General features: G+C 40.2%; 1 protein-coding gene and 1 non-coding gene across 4 annotated transcripts; both read right to left on the bottom strand.

The window, feature by feature from the left end:
- Positions 1 to 6,187: 6,187 nt before the first annotated feature.
- On the bottom strand, positions 6,188 to 24,195 carry RGN (regucalcin). Of its 3 annotated transcripts, none has more exons than XM_016947512.3 (7): positions 23,789 to 24,179; positions 21,076 to 21,253; positions 17,773 to 17,955; positions 9,498 to 9,713; positions 7,687 to 7,818; positions 7,281 to 7,435; positions 6,188 to 6,606 (listed from the first exon to the last, which is right to left on the bottom strand). In XM_016947512.3, the coding sequence occupies exons 2-7, from the start codon at positions 21,236 to 21,238 to the stop codon at positions 6,556 to 6,558; spliced, it is 900 nt and encodes a 299-aa protein (XP_016803001.1). In that variant the 5' UTR covers positions 21,239 to 21,253; positions 23,789 to 24,179; the 3' UTR covers positions 6,188 to 6,555. The 3 variants fall into 3 exon arrangements, with proteins under 3 accessions (XP_016803001.1, XP_016803002.1, XP_016803003.1); XM_016947513.4 differs by lacking the exon at positions 23,789 to 24,179 and adding an exon at positions 21,447 to 21,619; XM_016947514.4 differs by lacking the exon at positions 9,498 to 9,713 and having other exon boundaries at positions 23,789 to 24,195.
- Positions 14,784 to 14,890, bottom strand: LOC112207129 (U6 spliceosomal RNA). Its single transcript, XR_002941598.1, has one exon. It is a non-coding gene; the product is annotated as a U6 spliceosomal RNA (small nuclear RNA).
- Positions 24,196 to 26,366: the final 2,171 nt, after the last annotated feature.

The following is a 26,366-nucleotide window of genomic DNA, read 5'->3' as shown; positions in this document are numbered from 1 at the left end:
GACTCAGATAGTGCTGGGCTTTAACGTTTGTCAGGGCGGAGGCTTCCACCACTGGGGAGTGGAGCTAGAGCCTGTGCCCCAATAGATTGAGTTCCCAGGTCCAGGAGTTCCAGAGAGGGCAAGAGAGCCACACTGGGGGCCTCGGATTACCTGTAATTCCTGGTGATCTCCTCCTCAGACTTCTCAGAACACACCACTGTGGCCCCTGGAGCTCCCTGGAACCATTCCACTCCTCTCCCCTCTACCTTGATTGAGAAATGGGCTGGAAGTGACTGGGTTAGGAGGCTAGCCAGTTCTGTTGAGGTGGGGGACGGTTCCCTATTTTAGGCTTCGGATCATCCCTGGTCTTCTGAGGGTCTTCAATAAAGACCTCTATACTCTCTTTGGAGCCTTGGGAACCTCCCTGTGCCAGCCCTGTTGCTCTCTCAATACCCTCTTTTGAGAAATGGGGATGAAAAAGAACCAAGTAGAGATCAGACAACTAGTAGGCCACAGTGAGGGTTGGGGATGGGGAGGAGGAGGCCAGCCTGGACCATCATATCCACCTGGTACCTTGGAGAGCTCCAATGAAATGGCCTTTGTAGGTTAGGTTTGAGCCCAGGAATTCATAAACAACTTTATGACATTGCTTTCCCCAGCTCCTGACCTCATGTGCATGGATTGGATCCTGATTTACATACCAAAGACTGTGAGCTGAGCTAATGCTCCGTCCAAGTCCTAGACTAACTACTGGGTGGTACACAATGGGATGGACCTGAATAACACTGTAAAGTCTGTAAAAACTGAATGGAAAAAAAACCCACACCAACAGAAGGCAGGATGGAACTTGTGGCCTGAACCTAACCGTATAGATTGCATGCTAAAACAAATGTATCAACATTCTTCATATGATTTAAACAAGGCCCATATTATGTATTATGAATACACAATATTCAAAATGGCCAGGATACAATCCAAAATTACTCAGCATGCAAAGAATAATGAAATGCTCAATTCAAATGGGGAACAACAACCAGTAGATGCCAAGAATAAGATGATGCAGATGTTGGAATAATCTGACAAGCACTTTAAAGCAGCTTTATAAAAATGATTGAATGAGCAATCATCCTTGAAACAAATATTAAAATGGAAAGTATTGGAATAGAAAAGAGGGGACATAAAGACTAACCAAATGGAAATTTTGGAACTGAAAGATAAAAATTTAAAAAATCACTGGGTAGGCACAACAGCAGAATAGAGATGACAGAGTGAAGAGCCAGTGAACTTAAAAATAGATCAATAAAAAATATTAAACCTGAACAACACAGAGAAAAAAAGATTGAAAAACAACAACAGTCTGAGGAACTTGTGGGGTAACAACAAAAAGTCTAATATTCAAGCTATTGGAGTCCCAGAAAGAGAGGAGTGTGGGGCAGAAAAAATATTTGAGGCCAGGTGAAGGCAGTGGCTCAAGCCTGTAATTTCGGCACTACAGAGGGGGCCAAGGCGGGAGGATCATCTGAGCCCATGAGTTTGAGACCAGCCTGAGCAACATAAGGAGACCCTGTCTCTAAAATAATAATAATAATAAAATAAAAAAAAAATAAAAAAAAGCTAGGCGTGGTGGCATTTGCCTGTGGTCCCAGCTACTTGGGAGGTTGAGGTGGGAGGATTGCTTGAGCTCAGGAGGTCAAGGCTGCAGTGAGCTGTGATTGTGCCACTGCACTACAGGCCTGGGTGACAGAGCAAGACCCTGTCTCAAAAAATATACATATTTAAAGCAATAATGGCCCCAAACTTTCCAAGTTAGGTGAAGACATAAAGTCAAGAAGATGGGCAAACCCCCAATAGGATAAAGCCAAAGAAATCCACATCCAGACACATAATCAAATTGCTGAAAACTAATGGCAAAATAAAATATCTTGAAAGCAGTGAGAGAAAAATGGCTCATTACCTGTAGGAGAACAGTGATTTCAATGACTGTGGATTTCTCATCACAAACCGTGAAGGCCAGTGCTATGGTTTGAGCATACCCACCAAAACTCACATTGGAACCTTAGTTTCCAGTGCAACAATGTTGGCAGATGGTGCCTTTAAGATATGATTAGGTTGTTAAGATACCTTAATGTCTTTCTCGTGAGACTAGATTAGTTCTGATGGATTAGTTCTCTCTGAAATGCATTAGCTCCTATGAGAGCGGATTGTTATAAAGTGAGGTTGTCTCTTGTGTTTGGTTTCTCTGCATGCACCTGCTGCCCCTTTGGCTTCTCTGCCATCTTGTGATGCAGCACGTGGCCCTCACCAGAAGCTAAGCAGATGCCAGCACCATGCTGTTAACCTTTCCAGCCACCAGAGTTGTGAGCCAAATAAATCTCTTTCTTCGTAAGTTACCCAGACCCAGGTATTCTATGATAGCAATACAAAACAGATTCAGACAGACAGAAGGAAATTACACACTTTTAAAGTGCCAAAAGGCTGAAAGAAAAGAACTATTGACCCTGAATTGCATATCCAGTGAAAATAGCCTTCATGTGAAATAAAGACATTCTCATATGAAAGAGTGAAATAAAGACATTGTCATATGAAAGAAAAGAAAACTAAGGGAATTCATAGCCAGGATACCTGTTCTAAAAGAATTGCTAAAGGATACTTGTTCTAAAAGAATTGCTAAAGGAAGTTCCTTTTTTTTTTTTTTTTAAATCGAATTTTCCAGGCTGGAATGCAGTGGTGCGATCTCAGCTCACTGCGACCTCCACTTCCCTCCACTTCCCGGGTTCAGGCCATTCTCCTGCCTCAGCCTCCTGAGTAGCTGGGATTACAGGCCCCCGCCATGATGCCCGGCTAATTTTTGTATTTTTAGTAGAGACAGGGTTTCACCATGTTGGCCAGGCTGGTCTTCAACTCCTGACCTCAGGTGATCCACCTGCCTCGGGCTCCCAAACTGCTGGGATTACAGGCAAGAGCCACTGTTCCCAGCCAGGGAGTTCTGTAAACTATGAAAAGGATACAAGAAGGAAACTTGGAACATCAGGAATGAAGGAAGAAGAACAGGAATGGTAAACATCTTGGTAAATATAATGGACTATTCTCCTTTTGAGTTCTTTAAAACATGTTTGACAGTTCAAAGCAAAAGTTTTTAACATTGATGAGTTTTCAATGTATACAGAATATATAATACACTTGTAACATGAAGGAGAAAGGGTCATGCCTGTAATCCCAACACTTTGGGAGGCCAAGGTCAGGAGTTCGAGACCACCCTAGTCAACATGGCGAAACCCCATCTCTACTAAAAATACAAAAATTAGCTGGGCTTGGTGGTGGGCACCTGTAATCCCAGCTACTCAGGAGGCTGAGGTGGGAGAATCATTTGAACCCGGGAGGTGGAGGTTGAAGTGAGCCGAGATCACACCACTGCACTCCAGCCTGGGCAACAGAGTGAGAGACTCCATCTCAAAACAAAAACAAAAAACAAATCCAACTTGAATTTCAAAGAACTGAAATAAAAAATATGCTCTCTGACCATAATAGAATTAAATCTGAAATCAATACCCAAAAAGATAATAAAATCTCCAATCATTTAGAAATTAAACACACTTCTAAATAATCCATGGGTCAAAGAAAATGTCTCCAAGGAAATTAGAAAATATTTTTAATTTAACAAAAATGAAAATACAATATATCAGACTTTGTGGGCTGCAGAAAGAGCAGTACTGAGAGGAAAATGTATAGCATTAAATGTTATTTTAGAACAGAAGAAATGTCTCAAATCCATAATCTGAGATTCCAATTTAAGAAACTAGAAAAAGAGCAAAATAAATCAGAATAAAGCAGAAGGAAGGAATAACAAAGATAAAAGGATAAATCAATGAAATAGACAACCAAAAAATGAAATCAAAAGCTAGGTCTTTGAAAGATCAATGCAACTGATAAACCTCTAGCAAGACTGACAAAGAAAAAAGACACAAATAACCAATAGCAGGTAAAAAAGGGGATATCACTACAAACCTCTCAGGCATTATTAAAAGGATAATAAGGAAATACTATTAATAACTCTACATACATAAATTTGACAACTTAGATGAAAAGGATCAATTCCTTGGAAGCCGCAAACTAACAGACCTCACCAAAATTAAGTAAGGCACCCAAGTGGCCTTGTCATTATTAAGGAATGTTAAAAAGCTTCTGAAAAAGAAATCTCCGGGTCCAAATGTTTTCGCTGATGAATTTTGCCAAATATTTAAAGAAGAATAATAATTATACATTATCTTTTCCAGATAGTAGAAGAAGGAATACTTTCCAATTCATTTTATAAGGCCAGAATTACCCTGATGTCAACCACAGACAAAAGATAGTAGCTGCAAAAATCCTCAACAAAATATTAGAAAATGGAATTCAGCAACATATAAAAGTAGTAATATGTCATGACCAAGGGAGGTTTATCTCAGGAATGCAAGAATTGATCATATTAACAGTCTAAAGAAGGAAAACCACATAATCACATTAATACATGCAGAAAAGTAAATGAGAAGGGAACTTCCTCAATTTGAGAAAGGCCATCCACAAAAATACATATAACTAATATCATATTTAATAATAAAAGACTGCATGCTTTTCTCTTGAGATTGGGAACAAGACAAGGCTGTCTACTCTTACTATTTCCATTCAACATAATAGTGGCAATTTTAGCCAGTGTAATAATGCAAGAAAAATAAAAACATACAAACTGGAAAGAAAGAAAGAAAATTGTCTCTATTCACAGAAGACATGATTATATACCCAAAGAATCTCAGAGAAGCTACAGAAATACTCTTAGAACCAATTAGTGAGGTTAGCAAACTCATCAGATACAAAGTCAACCTATAAACGCCAATCACACTTCTATAAACAAGCAATGATCAACTGGAAACAAATCCAAAAAATAATAATAAGGTTGGGTGTGGTGGCTCACGCCTGTAATCCCAGCACTTTGGGAGGCTGAGGTGTGTGGATCGCTTGAATACAGGAGTGCAAGGTTGCAGTGAGCTATGATCGTGCCACTTCACTCTAGCCTGGCCCATAGAGCAAGACCCTGTCTCAAATAATAATAATAATAACATTTACAATAGCTCCCAAAAGTGAAATACTTGGATATAAATCTAACAAAACATGTACAAGATCTGTATGCTGAAACCTACAAAACACTGATGACAAAAATTGAAGAAGGCCTAAATAACGGGAGAGACATGCCCTGTTCATGGATAAGACTCAGAATAGTAAAGAAGTCAATTATCTCCAAATCGTTTTACAGATTTAAAGCAATTTCAGGCCCGGCGCGGTGGCTCATTCCTGTAATCCCAGAGCTTTGGGAAGTCAAGGCGGGAGGATCACCAGGAGTTTGAGGCCAGCCTGGGCAGCATAACAAGACTTCGTCTCTGAAAAGCAAAAAATCCAAAAAGCCAACCAACCAAACAAACGAAAAAATGACCATAGTGGCACGCACCTGCAGTCTCAGCCCAGCTACTCGAGAGACTGACGTGGGAGGGTTGCTTCAGCCTGGGAGGTAGAGGCAGCAATGGGCCATGATTGTGCCCCTGCACTCCGACCTGGGTGACAGAGTAGATCCTGTCTAAAAAAAAAAAGCAATTCCAATTAAAAAATTGTAGCTTGATTTCTTTTGTAGATATCGTCAAGCTGATTTGAAAATTTATATGGAAGGTCAAAGGAATTAAAATAGCCAAAACAATTTTGAAAAAGAACAAAGTTACAGAAATCACACTACCTAATTTTAAGACTAATTTATAGTGACAGAAAGCAGATCAGTGGTTTCCTGGGAGCAGGGGACAGGCAGGCAGAGGGGCTGAAGAAAAGGATTATGACAGGACAAGAAAAGTTTTGGGGTAGTGAATAGATTCATTATCTTGTTTGTGGTGTTGGTTTCATGAATGTATATATGTGACAAATTTGTCAAATTATACGCTTTAAATATGTACAGGCCAATTATAACTCAATAAAGCTATTTTTAAAATAAGTATTCTTTCCAAAGAGACATATTACTTTTACATCCAGTAGGTGGCAGCTGGAACCATGGATTTTGACAGCATGTTTGAGTCTAACCCTCCAGCCGTATTTTAGTTTGTAAAATAACATATAGGAGGTGAAATATCTATGTAGGTTAGTTAGCATTGTGGTATATTTTATAAGATTGTGATGAAAATAAAAAGGAACATAATAGGTCATTACCAGGTTACTATTTATTGTTCCTTGAAGCTTTAATATAGTTAAGTATGAAATGCAGAATCAAGAAGAGATATGTACCCACCCACCCTGGCAATTTACAAAGAATCAAGAGGCTGATTGACAGTTGAACGATTCTTCGCCCTTCTATAGTACCTTTTACAGAAAGCCTTATAAGTGTGTTATCAAAACCACCTGTCACCCCTTGTTAAAAATGCTCTGCCTTTTAAAAGTTGTAAATTAAAACTTAACGCTGTTAATAAAATCATTGCCTCATTTTTCTTTCTAACTAGATTGAAATTTCAGGCCCAGAATTCTCTAGTTGTCTTCAGAGCTCCCTCTGGCAGGAAAGAAGACCTGTCCTCATCCTGCATAGGAGTAGGGAGCAATTCCTTTGACCCCCAGACCAGTTATCTGTTGAAAAAGAAAAGAGGGAATCTCAGGTGAAAGGTAATTCACAAGTATTCTTCAAAAGCATTTTTATGATTTGTAGTAATATACTTAGCCACCTATTATCTTTGTTTTATCTCCTATCATAAAAAGGAATTACCTGACTGGATATTTATGGTCCAACCCAATTATTCATATAGTTTATAATTCAACTAGCAATCATTTACGACTAACTTAGATTTAAAACTGGATTACTCCTATCATCTGCCGCCTGCTAAGAAAGGGGTTTCTACATTATGTATTTCTTTTCAGCTCAAAAGCTCTACGATTTTTATCAGTGTTTATTCTGCTGCCAAAAGATGTTTAAAATCTGAAAAATCCTTAAGACATCAAAACAATCAACTGATCTTCTAGGCATGTTGTAAATACTGGCTTTCCAAGTTCATTCTACTGATCTGAAGAATTTCAATAAACAGGAAGTAAAAAAATTAAAGTAATGTACAAAGTAGGCTAAACACATCATCTTGGACTTCAGATAACTTACTCTCTAGAAAATTGAAATAAAATGTTTTTCAGTCTAGTATGATGAGCTTAACATGCTAAATAGGATTATGCTTTGGAAGTATGCAAAAGTACCAATCACTCAGTTACTTACAGGGGATCCCCCACCCCCAAAATAAAAGAAATAGCCATATCACCTTGAAAATTCCACCAGCTTCAGGTTGCCTCAAAAGACCCTCGGGGTCCATCCCATCCTGGGCGCAGGTCACATACATTTCAGAGTAATTCTTCCCTCCAAAGCAGCATGAAGTTGTTTTATCAACAGGCAACTTCACAGTTTGAAGTCTTTTCCCTAGACCACCAAATATTTTATTTTAAGTTTAGTTGTAGCAATTTCCAACCTGTGTATTGTTTCTAGGGAAGATCTAAGAAGACTGTGGAGGTCAGGATTAATCTGTGCATTTAATATTTAATCTACTTTCCCTGACAATTTATTTTGAGCAAAAAGTCACACCTCTACAGGAAAAGAAATTCTGACTGTAACTATAGGGCTATATCTCTGCCTAGCCATGACAAGGATTTTTCATTTTGCTGCAGGCCTACCTGTCACAGGATCTAAACGAATCACTCTTCCTCCATTGTAACAGGCCACCCAGAGCTTCCCCTCAGCATCAATACACATTCCATCTGGGATTTGTTCTTCCTTTTCTAGCTTGTAAACACTTCTGCGGTTGGCTATGGTTAAAAGGCAAAAACAAAAACAGAACCACAACAAAACAACAGGCCACTAAATACTGAGAATCAAACAGAGAGCTCTCAAGCTGGTTATAAATACAGATCACTTCAGCTTATCCAGTGTCTGGCATGTGAACAAAGGATTTTTACCACATGATTGGGATGGATTCATTGTCTTTTATTTGGGTACAGGCATATCTGTTTAAGCATTCAGAGGGAGAGAGAAAAAAGAAAGCAGAATTCTTACTAAAATACCAATAATACTTCTTTTTGAAGCTGACCTGAACTGGGGCCCTGCATGTCTATGTCAAGTACATGTCAGCTTGTGGTTAGACATTTGCTGTTTCAGTTACAAAACTCTTGAGATCCGCAAGGCAACTTAATGGTACCACGTGAACAGTTCATGCACAAAAACTAGCAAGATACATGAATTCTTTTTCTGCCTGACTGAGTGCTCCAAATTCAAGACTAAATATTAGAAGAGCCTGTTTCTTGCAGGAGGGGCACTCAGAAACAAAGTAGGTGCCCTTAAAGGGGGATAACCGTGGTATACAAAAAACAAATATCAAAATCCAGAACTTTATACTACAAAGTCCAGGTCACTACAGTCATTAGATTGAGGTATAATGGAAAAATGTTAAAACCACATACAATGACAATGGGTAAAAACAGTCATAAAAAAGAGCACTACATCTTTCTTTCTTTCTTTCTTTCTTTCTTTCTTTCTTTCTTTCTTTCTTCTTTCTTCTTTCTTTCTTTCTTTCTTTCTTCTTCTTTTCTTTCTTTCTTTCTTTCTTTCTTTTTTTTTTGACAGAGTCTCGCTCTGTCGTCAGGCAGGAGTACAGTGGCGCGATCTCGGCTCACTGCAACCCCTGCCTCCCGGGTTCAAGCGATTCTCCTGCTTCAGCCTCCCGAGCACTACATATTTCAAAGCAAAACATCTGCACCAGAATAGTTTGCCTCTGATTAAATCTGCATGCAGAGTTCTGGGGATATTTTTTCCAAGTCATTTTTATTATTAGTGTTGCTCTTTTGTTTCATAAAAGGTTTGGCACCTTTCATGAAACAGTTTCAAGGACTCCCTTCTAGATTCTAAATAATTCCTTCCCTCCCAGTTTCCAACTATGGCTCCTTTCAAGCGTATTGATGGAGTTGGACAACGTGCAATTACTTTTTTTTTTTTTGCTTTTCCATTTTGAAAGGTTGGTAATTAGCTTCTGAGTACTTGCCTATGGTTAACTAAAGTACAAACAAGAAATAGCAATCAAAAACCTCAAGTTTTCTGCTCTTTTGCGCCAATACTCCATTAAGTATTATCTGCCTTTAGGCACCTCCTGGTAGAATAGGATCTCTTTTGCAGTGAACCTCTTTCTGGTGATGATGGCAAGGAAAAGGATTGAGAATCTACCCATATTTGTATTAATTATTTTTTATTAGCTTCCCCAGATCTATCCATATTATGCCAAACTCTTGCCATATTTAAATATGTTGAGGACCATGATTTGATTGGCAGCACAGTCAAGTCTGTGCTGTCGTTACTATATTAGAATAGTAGCATCAGAAAGCTCTCCATTTAAGTAAAGACTTCTTCACATGAGGCGAGGGAGAGGCGCCTTACTAGTCACAAACATATGAAAACAATAGTGGCATCACTGAGACAAATAATGAAAAATACATACAGATCTGTCCTGTCTGCAGGTCATAGTCAAAGGCATCCACGGAGTAGGACAGGCTGTCAATGTAATAGAAGATTTTGTGGTCTAGCGACCAATCCAAACCATTGGAGATGTCCACCTGGTCAAAGTACTTTTTCACGTGGTGATCAGGAAAGAGGGAGTACAGGGCCCCCTGGTGCCGCTCAAGAACTGCTGGAGCTGTTTCCTCAGCCATGGTGCCTACAAAAACCAAAGAGCACTGAGCTCTGCCCCATAGCATCTCACCCCATGCACGACACCATCCTTTCTCACCAGGGATCCTTTCCAGTGATTAAATCAAAGGAAATCACTATACAATTCCAATCCGGGCCATATATATATATGTGTGTGTGTGTGTGTGTGTGTATATATATATATATAAAGTGTATATAATATGTATATATGTGTATATAATATGTATATATATGAGTATATATAATATGTATATATAAGTATATATAATATGTATATATAAGTATATATAATATATGTATATATAATTTTATATTATATAATTATATATTATATTATAATATTATATAATTATATAATATAATTATATATGTAATTATATATAATTATATATAATTATATATAATTATATAATATAATTATATATAATTATATAATATAATTATATATAATTATATAATATAATTATATATGTAATTATATATAATTACATATATAATTATATATGTAATTATATATATAATTATATATATAATTATATATATAATTATATATATAATTATATATATAATTACATATATAATTATATATATAATTATATATATAATTATATTATATTTATATAATATAATTATAATATAATTATATATATAATTATATAATATAAATATAATATAATTATATTATAATTATATAATATAAATATAATATAATTATATTATATTATATAATATAAATATAATATAATTATATTATAATTATATAATATAAATATATTATAATTATATTATAATTATATAATATAAATATATTATATAATTATATTATAATTATATAATATAATTATATTATATAATTATATTATAATTATATAATATAAATATATTATATAATTATATTATAATTATATAATATAAATATATTATATAATTATATTATAATTATATAATATAAATATATTATATAATTATATTATAATTATATAATATAAATATATTATATAATTATATTATAATTATATAATATAAATATATTATATAATTATATTATAATTATATAATATAAATATATTATATAATTATATTATAATTATATAATATAAATATATTATATAATTATATTATAATTATATAATATAAATATATTATATAATTATATTATAATTATATAATATAAATATATTATATAATTATATTATAATTATATAATATAAATATATTATATAATTATATTATAATTATATAATATAAATATATTATATAATTATATATAATTAATATAATATAATATAATAATATATAATTAATATAATATAATATAATATAATATAGTATAAATATAATATAATTATATAATATATTTATATTATATAATTATAATATAATTATATTATATAATTATATTATAATTATATAATATAATTATATAATATAATTATATTATAATTATATAATATAATGATATTATATAATTATATTTTAATTATATAATATCATTATATTATATTATTATATTTTATTTATATAATATAATTATATTATTATATTTATATAATATAATTATATTATATTATTATATAAATATAATAATATAATATAATTATATTATATAAATATAATAATATAATATAATTATATTATATAAATATAATAATATAATATAATTATATTATATAAATATAATAATATAATATAATTATATTATATTTATATAATATAATTATATTATATTTATATAATATAATTATATTATATTTATATAACAAAATTATATTATATTTATATAACAAAATTATAGTATATTATTATATTATATTATTATATTTATATAATATAATTATAGTATATTATATAAATATAATAATATAATATAATATAATATAACATATTATATTATTATATTTATATAATATATTATATTATTATATTTATATAATATATTATATTATTATATTTATATAATATATTATATTATTATATTATATAATATAATAATATAATATAGTTATATTATATTTATATAATATAGTTATATTATATTTATATAATATAATTATATTATATTTATATAATATAATTATATTATATTTATATAATATAACTATATTATATAATTATATTATATTTATATAACTATATTATATAATTATATTATATTTATATAATATAACTATATTATATAATTATATTATAATTATATAATATAATTTTATATTATATATACTTATATATATATAAAAAATGACAATTATCTTGCATATAATGCAAATTAAAACTGTGCCTAGAAGTTCTGGTTCAAGATAAGAAGGAGTAAACATGCACGAACCTCATTTTCTCCCACTGAGCACAGCTATAAAACCTAGATAAAATACATGGCACAGCCATCTTGGAACTCTGAAAAGCAAATATTAGCAGGTAGCTCAGGGAAGAACAGCAGACTTGGAAGTACCATGGAATTGATGGTGAGCTCTTCATTTTCTTCTCTGGTATCTGCCAGCCTGAACTCAACACATCCTGAAATCTGGAAATGTGCACTGTGGTGCAGACAGAGATCCAAGAGGAACCCCCTAGATCTGGCTCAAGGAGCAGAAAAAGAAACTCCTGAAGCTCAGAGAGAGTGGAGAAAATCCCTAGGTTATTTTCTACTCCTTTTTCTCCATTGTCTCACGCACCAGTCCCCAGACAATACCGCAGCACGGGTAGCAACGGCAGAGAGAATGGCCAGCAGCAGGAAACTGTAGGAATGAAAACTCCAAGGGAAGGAGACATTCATCTCCATTGGGTGAAGCTGCAGCCCCAAAAGGGTGATGGCGAATACTGTTGCTTTTATATTCTCTTTCTCTGTCCTTCTTGCTGCTTGGCCCCAGAGGCAGCACAGTCATAGAAATGGGTGGTTTCTGGCTGGAGGAATGAAAAGGAGAGCTCCAGGAAACTGGAAATGACTGAGAGATAGTGAAAGGGCAGTTGCTCAGGAACGCAACCCCCTTAAGCTGTTTATGATCTCCTAGGCTCACCCCCAACTTGGACTTTTACATGCATGAATTGGATTCGAATTAGCCTACTGAAGACATTGAGAGCGGAGTTGATAGAACTCCTTCTGGGTCCCTGACTGACCACTGAGTGGCACACGTGTGGGACAGATCCTAATAACATCTAATAAAAAACAGGTTGGAACTTGTGGCCTGAACCTACACATATACATTGCCTGCTAAGACAACTAAGACAACTATAACAACATTCTTCAAAGGATTTCTTCTTCTTCTTTTTTTTTTTTTGAGATAGGGTCTCACTATATCATCCAGGCTGGAGTGTTGTGGCACAGTCATGGCTCACTGCAGCCTCGACCTCCCAGGCTCAGGCAATTCTCCTACCTCAGCCTCCTGAGTAGCTCGGGCTACAGGCACATACCACCACGCCAGGCTAGGTTTTTGTTGTTGTTGTTGTTGTTGTTTTGTATTTTGAGTAGAGATGGGGTTTTGCCATGTTGCCCAGGCTGGTCTCAAACTCCTAGACTTGCTCTGGTTGCCCAGGCTGGAGTGCAGTAATGCAGTCTCGGCTCATGCAGCCTCCACCTCCCCCAGGCTCAGGTGATTCTCCTACCTCAGCCTCCCGAGTAGCTCAAGCAGCTCAAGCAATCCACCTGCCTTGGCCTCCAAAGTGCTGGGGTCACAGGCATGAGCTGCCATGCCAAGCCTCCTCCTTCTCCTTCTCCGTCTCCTTCTTCTTCTATCTTCTTCTTCTTCTTTTTTTTTTTTTTTTTTTTTTTGGCAGAGTGTTGCTCTGTTGCCCAGGCTGGAGTGCAGTGGCGTGATCACAGCTCATTGCAGCCTCAACCTCCCGGACTGAAGCATTCCTCCCACCTCCGCCTCTGAGCAGCTGGGACTATGGGAGTAAGCCACCATGCCTGGCTCATTTGTTTTATTTTTTTTGTAGAGACGGGGTTTCACTGTGTTGCCCAGGCTGGTCTCAGACTCCCGAGCTCAAGTGATCTACTTGCCTCGGCCTCCCAAAGTGCTGGGATTATAGGCTTGAGCCACCGTGCCCGGCCAAAGGATTTCAACAAGACTCAGGGCCTCATAATATTCAAAATGTCTGGAACACAACCCCAGATTACTTGGCAACACAAAGAAACATGGAAATCTCAACTCACATAGGAGAAGAGAATCAACAGATGCCGAAAATGAGATGGCACAGATGCCAGAGACAATGTAGATGGGAAGCCTGAATAGCAAGCAAGACAGGGTCGATCCTCCCTCCCTGGGGAGAAGGATGTTCCCTCGGCAGTTTCCTGCTCTAGGGCAGTTGGGTTTATTTCATGACTCTCCCTGCACATTATCTGCCTCACAGAAAAAGAGGCCTGGAACATGCATGTGAATCTCCTGCTGCTTGGAAAGCCTCTTCCTTGGTGGATAGAATAATCTAGAGCCCTGGCTTCATTATCTAGTAACAAGCATAGACAGGTCAGATCTTGGGTGTGGTGATATATTCAGGGTGTGATCACCTTGAGAATCCATCTAGACTATAAGATAACCCCACCTTTTTCTGGGCCTGGGGCACCTCCGAGCACCTGCCAAGAGCTATGACCTCTCTTGAGAAAGAGTCTCAGGTGCTTCTGGCAGATGCATAGCACTAGTATATACCTAACAGGTATATACTAGTGTACTAGTGTTATGCATCTGCCAGAATACTATAGTATTATATTATAATTATATATAATATAATATTATATATTAATATAATATATTATATATAGTTGTATTATATATTATATAATTATATTTACATATAATATGATATTATATATGCTTATATAATTATAATACTATATTATAATATATAATTTAAAATTATATATTATAATACATAAAGTAAAGCTATATATTATTATAAGTATAATATTATAGTATTGGTATTAGTACTATAGAATACTATAGTAATACCTAATAGTTACACCTACAATGACACCTACAATTTTAAGAGGTCTCCTGATGGCCCAGAGACTCCATGCTAAGAATGGAGGCCTTGGAGGCCATCTTTATTTTTGTCTCACAGAGTGCCTCAGAACTGTAAACTTTTTAAGAAAAATATGGAGCTCTTCATGCATTTGCATGTCATCCTTGTGCATGGGCCATGCTAATCTTCTCTCTATCGTTCCAACTTTAGTAGATGTGCTGCTGAAGCGAGCACAGAACTGTCAACTTCTACTTAAAAGAAGGAGAGAAAATCAATTTCACCAGGAGGTGAAATATCCAATCACATATCTTTATCTTGCAGAAATTACTGCAGAAGGGCTTCCAACAGATTCTCATCTTTAATCTTTCAACCTGTCCCGGACCATATCTGTGGTTGTATAAAGTCCAGGAAGATGGGAAGCAGTCTACAGTCAGCTGCTCTGACCTCTCCTGCCTTCCATATTGAACTTGCACAGGGCCAGGACAGCAGGGCCAACAATGTGAGGCGGCAGTGTGGGAAGGTGGGAATAGTAGAGATGGAGAATCAACTTCGGCTAACTCAGAAGGTTATTATGATGAGAAATATATGTGAAATGCAGTATCTAATTTAAAACTGTAGATAAAATTCTTTTAAACCTGCATGTAAGTCATTCTGCAACTATCATAGTAAACTTTGGTTCAAGAAAGAATCATCAATGAATGTAAAACCTAAGGAAGAAATTTTGATGAGGACCAGGATATTTGTGTGGACTTAGAGTATCTCCCCATGTTGTAGCCAGCCTCCAAGATAGCCCCTAATGATTCCCACCTTTCAGCATTCTCACCCTTGGATAGTTCCCTCTGTCATTGTCTGTGTGACCAATAGCATATGGCATAAGTGATGGTATGTCACTTCCGATTGGTTAAAGACTGTAGCTTGCATCTTGGATCTTGGGTGCATGCGTTCTCTCTCTCTCTCTCTCTCTCTCTCTCTCTCTCTCTCTCCTGTTATCACTGGTTCTAGGGGCAGCCATGTCCTGAGCAGCCCTGTGGAGAGACCCACCAGCTAAGGAACTGAAGCCTCCTGCCAACCCCTATGTGAATGAGCTTGGAAGTGGATCTTTCAGACCTCTGCAGAGAATCCAGCCTTTTCCGAGGCTGCAGCCCCTGTGGAAAGCTTGACTACAGTCTTATGAGATAGCCTGAACTGGATCCATCCAGCTAAGCTGCACCCAGATTCTTGACCTTCAGAAACCATCTGAGATAATAAATATTTCTTATTTTAAGCCTCTAAGTTTCAGGGTAATTTGTTATCCAGCAATAGATAACTAACAACCCCCACAAATTGCTTATAAATTGCATTAAAAATAGTTATGCAGTAGAGAAATCTGACAGGGCCTTAACCTGGTGATCAAAATCACTAACGAGGGGACACACGGACATCGTGTACCTCCAGATGGGTTACCCTGAGAACAGAACATTATCTATGCGGTATTCCAGTCAGGAATGTATAACATCAACTTAATCACAAACAAACACTAGACAAATACTAAATAAGGAATGCCCTATTAAAAAAGGGGGAGTTGGGTAGGCCTGGCTGTATTCTTCAAAAATGGCAATGTTATAAAAAACAAACAAAAAAAGCTATGAAAATGTTCCAGTTTTAAAAAAGATCAAAGAGATATGAAAAGGAAATGCAATCCATGAGCCTAGACTGCATCCTGTGCTGGAGGGAAAAATGTGAGAAAGAACACTTTTTGTACAATTGACAAAACTGGGATTTAGATAGTATATCAGATAAAATGACTGTGTCAATGCTAAACTTCTCTAAGTTGATCACTCTAACTGTGGTCATGTAAGAATATGTCGTCTTTCTTGGGAAATTCACACTGCAGCATTTTAGGGGTAAAGGCACATAGGATATACATGCAACCTACTCTCACATGATTCTGGAGATAGGCCAGGTGCAGTGGCTCACACCTGTAATCCCAGCACTTGGGAGGAAGAGGTGTGAGGATCACTTGAGCTCAGGAGTTTGAGACCAGCCTGGGCAACATAGTGAGATCTCATCTCTATTTTTTTTTTAAATAAAGGACTCTGGAGATAAATATGTTTAGATATATACAGACAGCAAATGATAAAGCAAATGGAACAAAATGTTAGCAATAGGTGAACCCGGGTAAAAGGTATACAAGTGTTGTTTGTACTATTCTTTTTTTTTTGAGATGGAGTCTCGCTCTATTGCCCAGGCTGGAGTGCAGTGGTGCGACCACAGCTTACTGCAAGCTCCACCTCCCAGGTGCATGCCATTCTCCTGCCTCAGCCTCCCGAGTAGCTGGGACTACAGGCGCCCACCACGCCCGGCTAATTTTTTGTATTTTTAGTAGAGACGGGGTTTCACCGTGTTAGCCAGGATGGTCTCAAATCTCCTGACCTCGTGATCTGCCCGCCTCGGCCTTCCCAAAGTGCTGGGATTACAGGCGTGAGCCACCACACCTGGCCTGTACTATTCTTATTTTTTTCTGTAAATTTGAAAATATTCCTGATTTAAACATCAACAACAAAACCCCTGTATTTAAAACTCATTTAAACCACCAAAATACCATACAGATTTTAGTCTCTGCTAGAGATGGAAATGCAAATGAAGATTTTATCATAGAATTTTTTTTTTGTCCTACAACTTACTCAGGCAATAATAAAAGAAGAACCCAAGATTCATTATAAATAACACTTTTGAGGTAGTGAGAACTAACTAACTTACTTACTTTCTTTCTTTCTTTTTTCGAGACCGGGTCTCACTCTGTCACCCAGGTTAGAGTGCAGTGGCACGATCTTGGCTCACTGCAGCCTCAAACTCCTGGGCTCAGATGATCCTTCCAACTCAGCCTCCTGAGTAGCTGGGACCACAGATGCATGCCACCAGGCCCAGCTAATTTTTTGTATTTTTGGTAGAGACAGGGTTTCACCATGTTGCCCAGGCAGGTATCGAACTCCTGGGCTCATGCGACCTACTCGCCTTGGCTCCCCAAGTGCTGGATTACAGGCGGGAGCCACCACCCTGGTCAGTAGTGAGAACTTTGTATGTCAAAGTATTTCCTCCAAGGCTCAGTAATAAGTAGGTGTTAAGAGAAATCTTACCAGCAAAGTACCTCCCGGCGGGATCCACCTTCCCATCATTGAAGCGATTGTTTTTCTTGTCGTTATCCACCGTGGCCAAGACAACTGCTGATTGATCTTTCCAGTTCAAAGCACAGAACTTTGTTCCAATGGTGGCAACATAGCCTCCCGACTGGCGAAGAGCCACGGAGCTGACTGGGGCATCTGTAGAGGTAAAGCAACAGTTTAAAAACAGTACCAGTTTAGTGGCTGAGGCCACTGAGATCACTGTGCTACCTGGCATCTCTTAGAGTGGGAGCCCAGCTCTCGTGACAATGGGAGCGCTCTCTTCCTTCTGTTGAGTAGGGAAGGCTATGTAACCTAGTACATTTGTTGAGTATGAATTCTGTGTGCTGATCTGGGCAGCAATAGATAGAAATGTGAAAAAACCCCAACTCCTCTGGAAGCTCCCAGTCTTGTGGGAAAAGCAGAGAAGTGAAAGTACAGTGGCCATGATATGGGGCAGGTGCCACATCCAGTTCAGAGGAGGAGTTTCTAATCTAGGGGCACCAGGACAGTCATCACAGAGCGAGTGATGCCCCATTTTGCCAGAAAATGCTCCAGAAAATTCAGAGACACAAACCGAGTTTATTTACAGCAACTAGGTTTTGTGACATCTCTCTCCCTCTCCAATCCAGGATTTGCATTTTTTTTTGTTGTTTTTTTTGAGACAGAGTTTTGCTCTTGTTGCCCAGGCTGGAGTGCAATGGTGCAATTTCAACTCACTGAAACCTCTGCCTCCTGGGTTCAAGCAATTCTCCTGCCTCAGCCTCCTGAGTAGCTGGGATTACAGGCATGCACCACGCCTGGCTAATTTTTATTTGTATTTTTAGTAGAGATGGGGTTTCACCATGTTGGCCAGGCTGATTTCGAACTCCTGACCTCAGGTGATCCACCCGCCTTGGCCTCACAAAGTGTTGGGATATTAGGCGTGAGCCATCACGCCAGGCCCAGGATTCGTCTTTTCTAAGGGGCCCTATTTTATATGTATTTAATTGCAAATTGTTTCTCAGATCCTTTTTTGGAAGTAAGCATGGTAAAAAATAATAAACAGATAGGAATGTAGATGCAGAGATAGTACAATCATTATATATATATTACTTCATTATATTACTATATTTTATGTTTTTAAATTTTAGGTTTTCTTCATTTAATATTTTTCCATGTATAAGAAAACTTTTTTTTTTTTTTTGAGATGGAGTCTTGCTCTGTTGCCCAGGCTGGATTGCAGTGTCGTGATCTTGACTCACTGCAACCTCCGCCTCCCAGGTTCAAAGGATTCTCCTGCCTCAGCCTCCCTAGTAGCTGGGACTACAGGCTGTGCTACCATGCCTGGCTAATTTTTGTATTTTTAGTAGAGACACGGTTTCACCATGATGGTCAGGCTGGTCTTGAACTCCTGGCCTCAAGTGATCCACCCACCTCAGCCTCCCAAAAGTGTTGAGATTACAGGCATGAGCTACTGCACCCGGCCAAGAAAGCTTTTTTTTTTAAAATTTATTTTATTTTTTTAAGTGGAGAGATTGATTGCTGTGGTGAATGGTCACAGGAAATAAATTTATCAGAATAGATTTTGAAAGCATTTCCTAAGCACCCCTTCAGTGTAAGATAATGGGAGCTTCAGGAGCCACCCTTAGCTCAAAGCCCTGCTCACACTTTGATTGGAGCCATCAAGGGTCCCAAGGAATGTGTAGGACACACTCTCATTGGGGATCCCAGCCTGCAGCCTGAGACTTCTCTTGGTAGCTCTCTAAGCTACTGCTGACACCACAGCTTTTTCCATGGGTTGGGGGCAGGTGGTGGGGGGGGCGGGCTTTTCAGATCACAGGTTGGCATGTGTGTCTGCTGCAAAAGAGACTAGAAAAGGCAAGGGGACCCCATCCCCATTCTACCCTCAGAGGTCACAGTCACTTTACCACAGTCATACTTCTGGGTGAATTAAAAATTTGTTCCCTTTCATTTAAAAATAAAGAAGTTTAAGGCTGGGCATGGTGGCTCACACCTGTAATCTCAGCACTTTGGGAGGCCAAGGCAGGAGGATTGCTTGAGCCCAAGAGTTCAAGACCAGCCTGGGCAATATAGGGAGACCCTGTCTCTACAATAAATAAATAAAAATTAGCTAGGTGTGGTGGCACGTGCCTGTGGTTCCAGCTACTCAGGAAGCTAAGGTGGGAGGATCGCTTGAGCCTGGGAGATTGAGGCTGTAGTAAGCCATGTTTGCATTATTGCACTCCAGCCTGGGTGGCAGAGCCAGACCTTGTCTCAAAAAAAAAAAAAAAAAAAAAGTTGAGGTCCCAGTTCTGGGTTGAGAAAGAATGTCCCAAGATTATAGGAATTCCTGATATTTTTTCCCATGGGCTCAATGAAAACAAGAAACTTCTTTCTCTATCAGTAATTACATTAAGCCTATTCCCTTGGGCCATAGAAAGTGATAAATCCCTTCTTTAGAATTCGCAGGGCCATAAACGCATCACACTCAAATGCACATGAAATTCCATCATGAATTCTATTTTGTGCAGTAAACAAAGATGGTCCTGGTTGATGCTTTATACATCCAAAAGCTAGTTTTCACTTTCAAAGAAGAGAGGCACCTGTTTTTGTTTTGTTTTGTTTTGTTTGAAAATTAAGGTCTTGGCCTGACCCAAGGCAGATAACTGGGTCTTTAACTTTCCATGGTTATCTGAAGGTATTAAGGAAAGACAGGAACTGGAGTGCCCCAGCATCCAAACAAAACTGGGAATGGGCTGGGCGTGGTTGCTCACACTTGTAATCCCAACACTTTGGGAGGTCGAAGTGGGTGGATCTCTTGAGCCCAGGAGTTTGAGACTAGCCTGGGCAACATGGTGAAACACCATCTCTACAAAAAATACAAACTAGCTGGACATAGTGGCACGCACCTGTAGTCACAGCTACTAGGGAGGCTGAGGCAGGAGGATCCCTTGAGCCCCAGGAGATCAAGGCTGCAGTGAGCCGTGATCACACCATAGCACTTCAGCCAGGGCAACACGGTGGGACCCTGTCTCAACAAAAACAAAACAAAAAATAAACAAAAACACACCCCCCCCCAAAAAAAAAAAAACTAGGAATGTTGCCCCTCATTCAAAGAGGAAGAGGAAAGTATTGACCATCCATAATTAAACCCTGGGTCAAAGTGGGAGGATATGGAGTGGGGACAGACAGCGTGACAAGTGTATTCAGTGTGCTTTAACAAGAAGGGTGCCGTGGTGACCGCCCCTCCCCTGGGAAAAGGTAGCTGGCTGATCTGAGTCCAGCCTTCATCCTTACCCATGGTCACTCGCTGTACTTGCTTGGTGAATGAATCCCACCGGCAAACCTTTTTTGCAGGAATGTCTACAAAGAGCAGAGAGTTGGACGCTTCCTCCCATACTGGAGACTCACCACACCGGCAGTTCTCTGGCAAAACACACTCAATCTTAATGGAAGACATGGTCGCAGGGGAGATCTATTGAAGGTAACAGAGGTGAGTGAAAGGTCATCGCACAGAACAAATACAGTAAGACACCTGGCTAAGAACTGGCAAGGCTGGATACACTTCCCCCAGATCAGAGCAGGATATGCAATGTGACAGGGAGAGACACATAGGCAAAAGAAAAGAGCTGATAACAGGGACCATGAAACATCTTCAACCAACTTACCAGTGACGTGTTTCTCGAATGATCTTTCAAAAAGAAAACAAAAAAGTGACACTCTGACCTCCACTCCTTGGTGTTTGTGACCCTCAGATAACTGGCTGTTGAGGAGAATGGCGTGAACCCGGGAGGCAGAGCTTGCAGTGAGCCGAGATCGCGCCACTGCACTCCAGCCTGGGCGACAGAGCGAGACTCCGTCTCAAAAAAAAAAAAAAAAAAAAAGAAATAGTGCAAGGCCGTCCTTTATGTCAATACCCTGGGCCCCAGGGCGGGTCAGGGAGCTGGCAGTTTGCTCATTGGTGGCCCCTCTGGGTGTCTGCAGGGCACCTTCTGCTCCCCCACCTTCTGTTGATGCTGTTGAGCCCCTCTATGAGGGTGCAGAGGCCAGGGCCTGCCACACCTGCATTTTTCTGAGCTGCTTTACTGATTTATTTATTTTTCTTCTCTGTGTGGTTGATTTTTATGAACTGCATTTTTAGGACTATGTTCACCCCAATGAGAACTCGCTGAATTCGAACTAACACACATTTTCCAATGCAGACCATGGAAGGAGTGGAGAAAAGGACAGCATCGAACCACCCTGGCAGGAACTGACAGCCCCTCAGTGATTTCTTGCTTCCCAGGAAGACACCGTGCCAGTTTGGCAAAGAGTGTTAGACTCCACAGGAGAGGAACAGTCTATGCTGGTGCTTTAGGCCAGGGACCATGACCAGCGAACTGGGAGAAGACAGAGAAAAATTATCTGAAAAGGAGAAAAAATCAGATAAGAATCCCATGTGGGAGAGGAAAGACAGGCAACTTTCAAGAGCAATCTTTTCTTTCTGTACCTCTGCCCTGAGTAGGCAGTTTCCAGGAATGATCCACACTGCCTGCATTTGTCAGGCACAGGGCCTCAGGCCTGTGATCCCAGCTCTTTAGGAGGCTGAGGCAGGAAGATTGCTTGGGCCCAGGAGTCTGGGACTGGTATGGGCAACATAGTGAGACCCTGACTCTACAAAACAACAAAAAATTAGCGGGTGTAGTGGCACATGCCTGTGGTCCTAGCTACTCGGGAGCCTGAGGTGGGAGGATCATTTGAGTTCAGGAGGTGGAGGCTGCAATGAGCCGTGATCATGCCACTGCACTCCAGCCTGGGCAACAGAGTGAGAACCTGTCTCTAAATAAATAAATAAAAATGGCCTGCATCTTCATCCTTCTCCCAGGGTAGCTGTCTGCTTTGAAGTAAGTGGTCCTACACATGATGGGCAAATGAATAGAGAGGGAAAAAAGAAAAATAATGTTTGATCTAATATTTCCTTCAATAAACTACATTTTAAAAAAGAAACACAGGCCGGGCATGGTGGCTCATGCCTGTAATCTCAGCACTTTGGGAGGCCGAGCCGGGTGGATCATGAGGTCAGGAGTTCAAGACCAGCCTGACCAATATGGTGAAACCCCATCTCTACTAAAAATACAAAAAAATTGGCTGGGCACAGTGGCGGGTGCCTGTAATCCCAGCGACTCACAAGGCTGAAGCAGGAGAATCGTTTGAACCCGGGAGGCAGAGGTTGCAGTGAGCCGAGATTGCGCCACTGCATTCTAGCCTGAGCGACAGAGTAAGACTCCGTCTCAAAAAAAAAAACCAAAACAACAACAACAAAAAAAACAAAACAAAAAAAACCAGAAACCAAACCAAACCAAACCAAACCAAAACAAAAAAAACCAAACAAAAAAACCTCAGCCCAAACTGGTCCCAAATACAAACTGCCTGCATCTGCAGCAGCATTTGAAATGTTTTTTGGCTATTAAAAATGGGCTCAGGCCGGTGCCGGTGGCTCGTGCCTGTAATTCCAGCACTTTGGGAGGCTGAGGTGGAGGAACATTGAGGTCAGGAGTTTGAGACCAGCCTGGGCAACATGGTGAAAGCCCGTCTCTACAAAAAATACAAAAAATTAGCTGGGCTTAGTGGTTCGAGCCTGTGGTCCTAGCTACTAGGAAGGCTGAGGCCGGAGAATCGCTTGAACCTGGGAGGAGGAGGTTGCAGTGAGCCGAGATTGGGCCATGGCGCTCCAGCCTGGGCGACAGACTGAGACCTTGTCTCGAAAAAAAAAAAAAAAAAAAAAGCGGGGGTGGGGGGCAGTGTTCAGACTACAAAGGCCTTCATCCTATCAGTCTTAGATAAGGCTCAAGAGCAGTGGCACGACTTTTGCAATAGCGACTTTTAACCCCATGCTCCCTAGTAGAAGCCGGTGGGGAGGGGACGGGGGTGCCAAATGTTCCATTTAGGCCCGGCCCGTGACCACAAAGGGGTGGCTGGGCAGCAGGGAGCAGGGACGGGGCTTCAGGTGCCCGCGCTGCACCCGGGGTACCTGTGCGGGTGAGAGGCCTCCACAACAATCTGGTAGAGCCGCTGGGACCTCGGGCGACGGCGACGGCGACAGCGACAGAGAGGCCCTGGGAATCTGAAGGTTGAGCCTGCCTCCTCCCTGGCGCAGGCTTTGCAGAGGGCGCACCAGTCAGCCCGGCTGAACGGGCCCGGGTCCCCGGGTGGGCACAGAGCAGTCAGTCTCCTGGCGCGATCTCCTTCTGGCAGTCAGCTGTCAGTCGCCTTCTGGGAGATCGGGAGGAGCGGGTCTGGCTCTGTTGTCGCTGGGGCCTTTCCTTTCCAGGGAGGGGGCGGGGAGGCCGGCCTGGCTCGGGCACTCGCCAGGCTGGAGATTTCTCAGGCGGCTCGAAGGTCAGGCAGCGGGCCGAGGGGAGGGGAAACGCCTCCCGGGACCCGGCGGCTTGGCAGGTGGATGGCATGGGCCTGGGACCCCGCCCCGTCCCCGTCCCCGTCCCCCGCGGCTGGAAGAATCCTGCAAAGCCGCCCCTGGCAGGCCCGGGGATGGTGGGTACAGGCTTTTACGGCCCAGTGAACCTGAGCTTTGGAGTTTGGACGAATAGCTAGTTTACCTCTTACTTCAACCAAGAAAAGTTGTTAAATGCCGAACAGAGAGAGACTGGGACGGTTAAACCCAAACAGGTTAAAAAGGAAAGAACAAAGCTCCTCTCCATCCTGGTGGAGAAGACCCTGGTGGCTGAAGGCCAACTCTTGCAAAAACGTTTTTGGTGGGGGAACAGGAAAGACTCGATTTCATTTTCAAATCATATGGAAAACACATTCCTCAACAACACTCAGCTCTACAACCCCATTCTCAGCCTAAATGTATTCCTGGTCCTGCCATCTGACGGTCTGGGCTTTCTCCAAATAACCCATATTAAAAAAAAAAAATGGCCAGGGCCGGCACAGTGGCTCAGGCCTATAATCTCAGCGCTTTGGGAGGCCGAAGAGGGTGGATCGCTTGAGCCCAGGAGTTTGAGATGAACCTGGCAACAAAGTGAGACTTCGTCTCTACTAAAAATTAAAAAAAACCCAAAAAACAAAAAAACAAAACAAAACAAAACAAAACAAAACTGGCCAAGTGTGGTGGCTCATGCCTGTAATCCCAGCATTTTGGGAGGCTGAGGCAGGCAGATCACCTAAGGTCAGGAGTTTGAGACCAGCCTGACCAACATGGTGAAACCCCGTCTCTACTAAAAATACAAAATTAGCCGGGCGTGGTGGCACATGCCTGTAATCCCAGCTACTCGGGAGGCTGAGACAGGAGAATTGCTTGAACCCGGGAGGCGGAGGTTGCAGTGAGCTGAAATTGTGCCATTGCACTCCAGCCTGGGCAACAAGAGTGAAACTACTTCTCAAACATATATATATATTTCTGGGTGTGGTGGTGCATGCCTATAGTTCCGGCTACTCAGGAGGCTGAGGCAAGAGGATCACTTGAGTCCAGGCGGTTGAGGCTACAGTGAGCTGAGTTTATGCCACTGCACTCCAGCCTGGGTGACAGAGTGAGACTGTCTCAAAAACAAACAAACAAAAATAACTCTCTTCCTCTACTTCCTCAGTGCTGATGTCTCCCTAACCTTATCTCAGCCCAGATGTCGCCCCCAGGATACAGGCCAGCAGCTTAACTGAGCTGACCCAAACCAATCACATCATTTCCCACCAACCTCCTGAGCACTCTGTCCTGGGAAATGGGCTGTGGTGCAGCCAACGGGCTGTGCAAGAAGCCCTGACACCTCGCGAGCCTCCTCTTGGTCCCTAACTCAAGTCCAGTTAGTCACCAGGTCATAGAATTGTCCCTTTAATGTCCTTCTATGTTGGCACTGCCTTAATTCATTCAGGCTTTCCCCATTTCTTGCCTAGATTGTTTTAATCTTCCCGGAGGCCTCATCTCATCCCTGTGGATCTGCTGCCAAAATGACCTGCTAGACCGTGAGTCTTGCAGGGGAGGGGATGTATCTTATTCACCCTCACCTCCCTGGGTCCTGCCACAGTGCTGACACATAGAGGTTGTTCAACTATATGCTTTTTAGGCTGGGCACCGTGGCTCACCCCTGTAATCCCAGCACTTTGGGGGGCTGAGGCAGGAGGACCACTTGAGGCCAGGAGTTTGACACCAGCCTGGGCAACACAGCAAGATCTCATCTCTATTAAAAAAAAAATAGCCAGGCGTGGTGGCTGTGATCCCAGTTACTGAGGAGGCTGAGGTGGGAACATCGCTTGAGCCTGGGAGATCAAGCTTGCAGTGAGCCATGATAGCGACACTGCACTTCAGCCTGGGTGACAGAGTGGGATGTGGGATCCTGTCTCTAAAAACAAAACAACAACAACAAAAACTATATGCTTTTTTTTCTTTTTCTTTCTTTCTTTTTTTTTTTTTTTTTTGCTGAGAGGGGTACCTTTATTTAGAAAAAAATTTCAGTTTTACAGAAAAGCTGCAAGAATAATAGAAAAAATTCATGATTACCCTTCACCCAGATTCCCCAAATGTTAAGTTTACCACATTTGCTTTACCTTTCTCTCTCTTATTTACATACACATCTATATATAATTTTTTTCTGACC

The sequence above is a fragment of the Pan troglodytes genome, chromosome X (assembly GCF_028858775.2).
Source record: "Pan troglodytes isolate AG18354 chromosome X, NHGRI_mPanTro3-v2.0_pri, whole genome shotgun sequence".
Taxonomy (NCBI): domain Eukaryota; kingdom Metazoa; phylum Chordata; class Mammalia; order Primates; family Hominidae; genus Pan; species Pan troglodytes.
This window is presented reverse-complemented; position numbering and strand designations above follow the sequence as displayed.

What these genes read in the sequence shown, in the direction of transcription:
- RGN (XM_016947512.3), bottom strand. Translation starts at nt 21,238, where the DNA reads ATGTCTTCCATTAAGATTGAGTGTGTTTTGCCAGAGAACTGCCGGTGT. An exon ending in CCTGCAGACAGGACAGATCT is followed by an intron (nt 7,819 to 9,497) that starts GTATGTATTTTT and finishes TTTTAACCATAG; the next exon opens with CCAACCGCAGAAGTGTTTAC. An exon ending in AAGCTGGTGGAATTTTCAAG is followed by an intron (nt 6,607 to 7,280) that starts GTGATATGGCTA and finishes CTTTTTCAACAG; the next exon opens with ATAACTGGTCTGGGGGTCAA.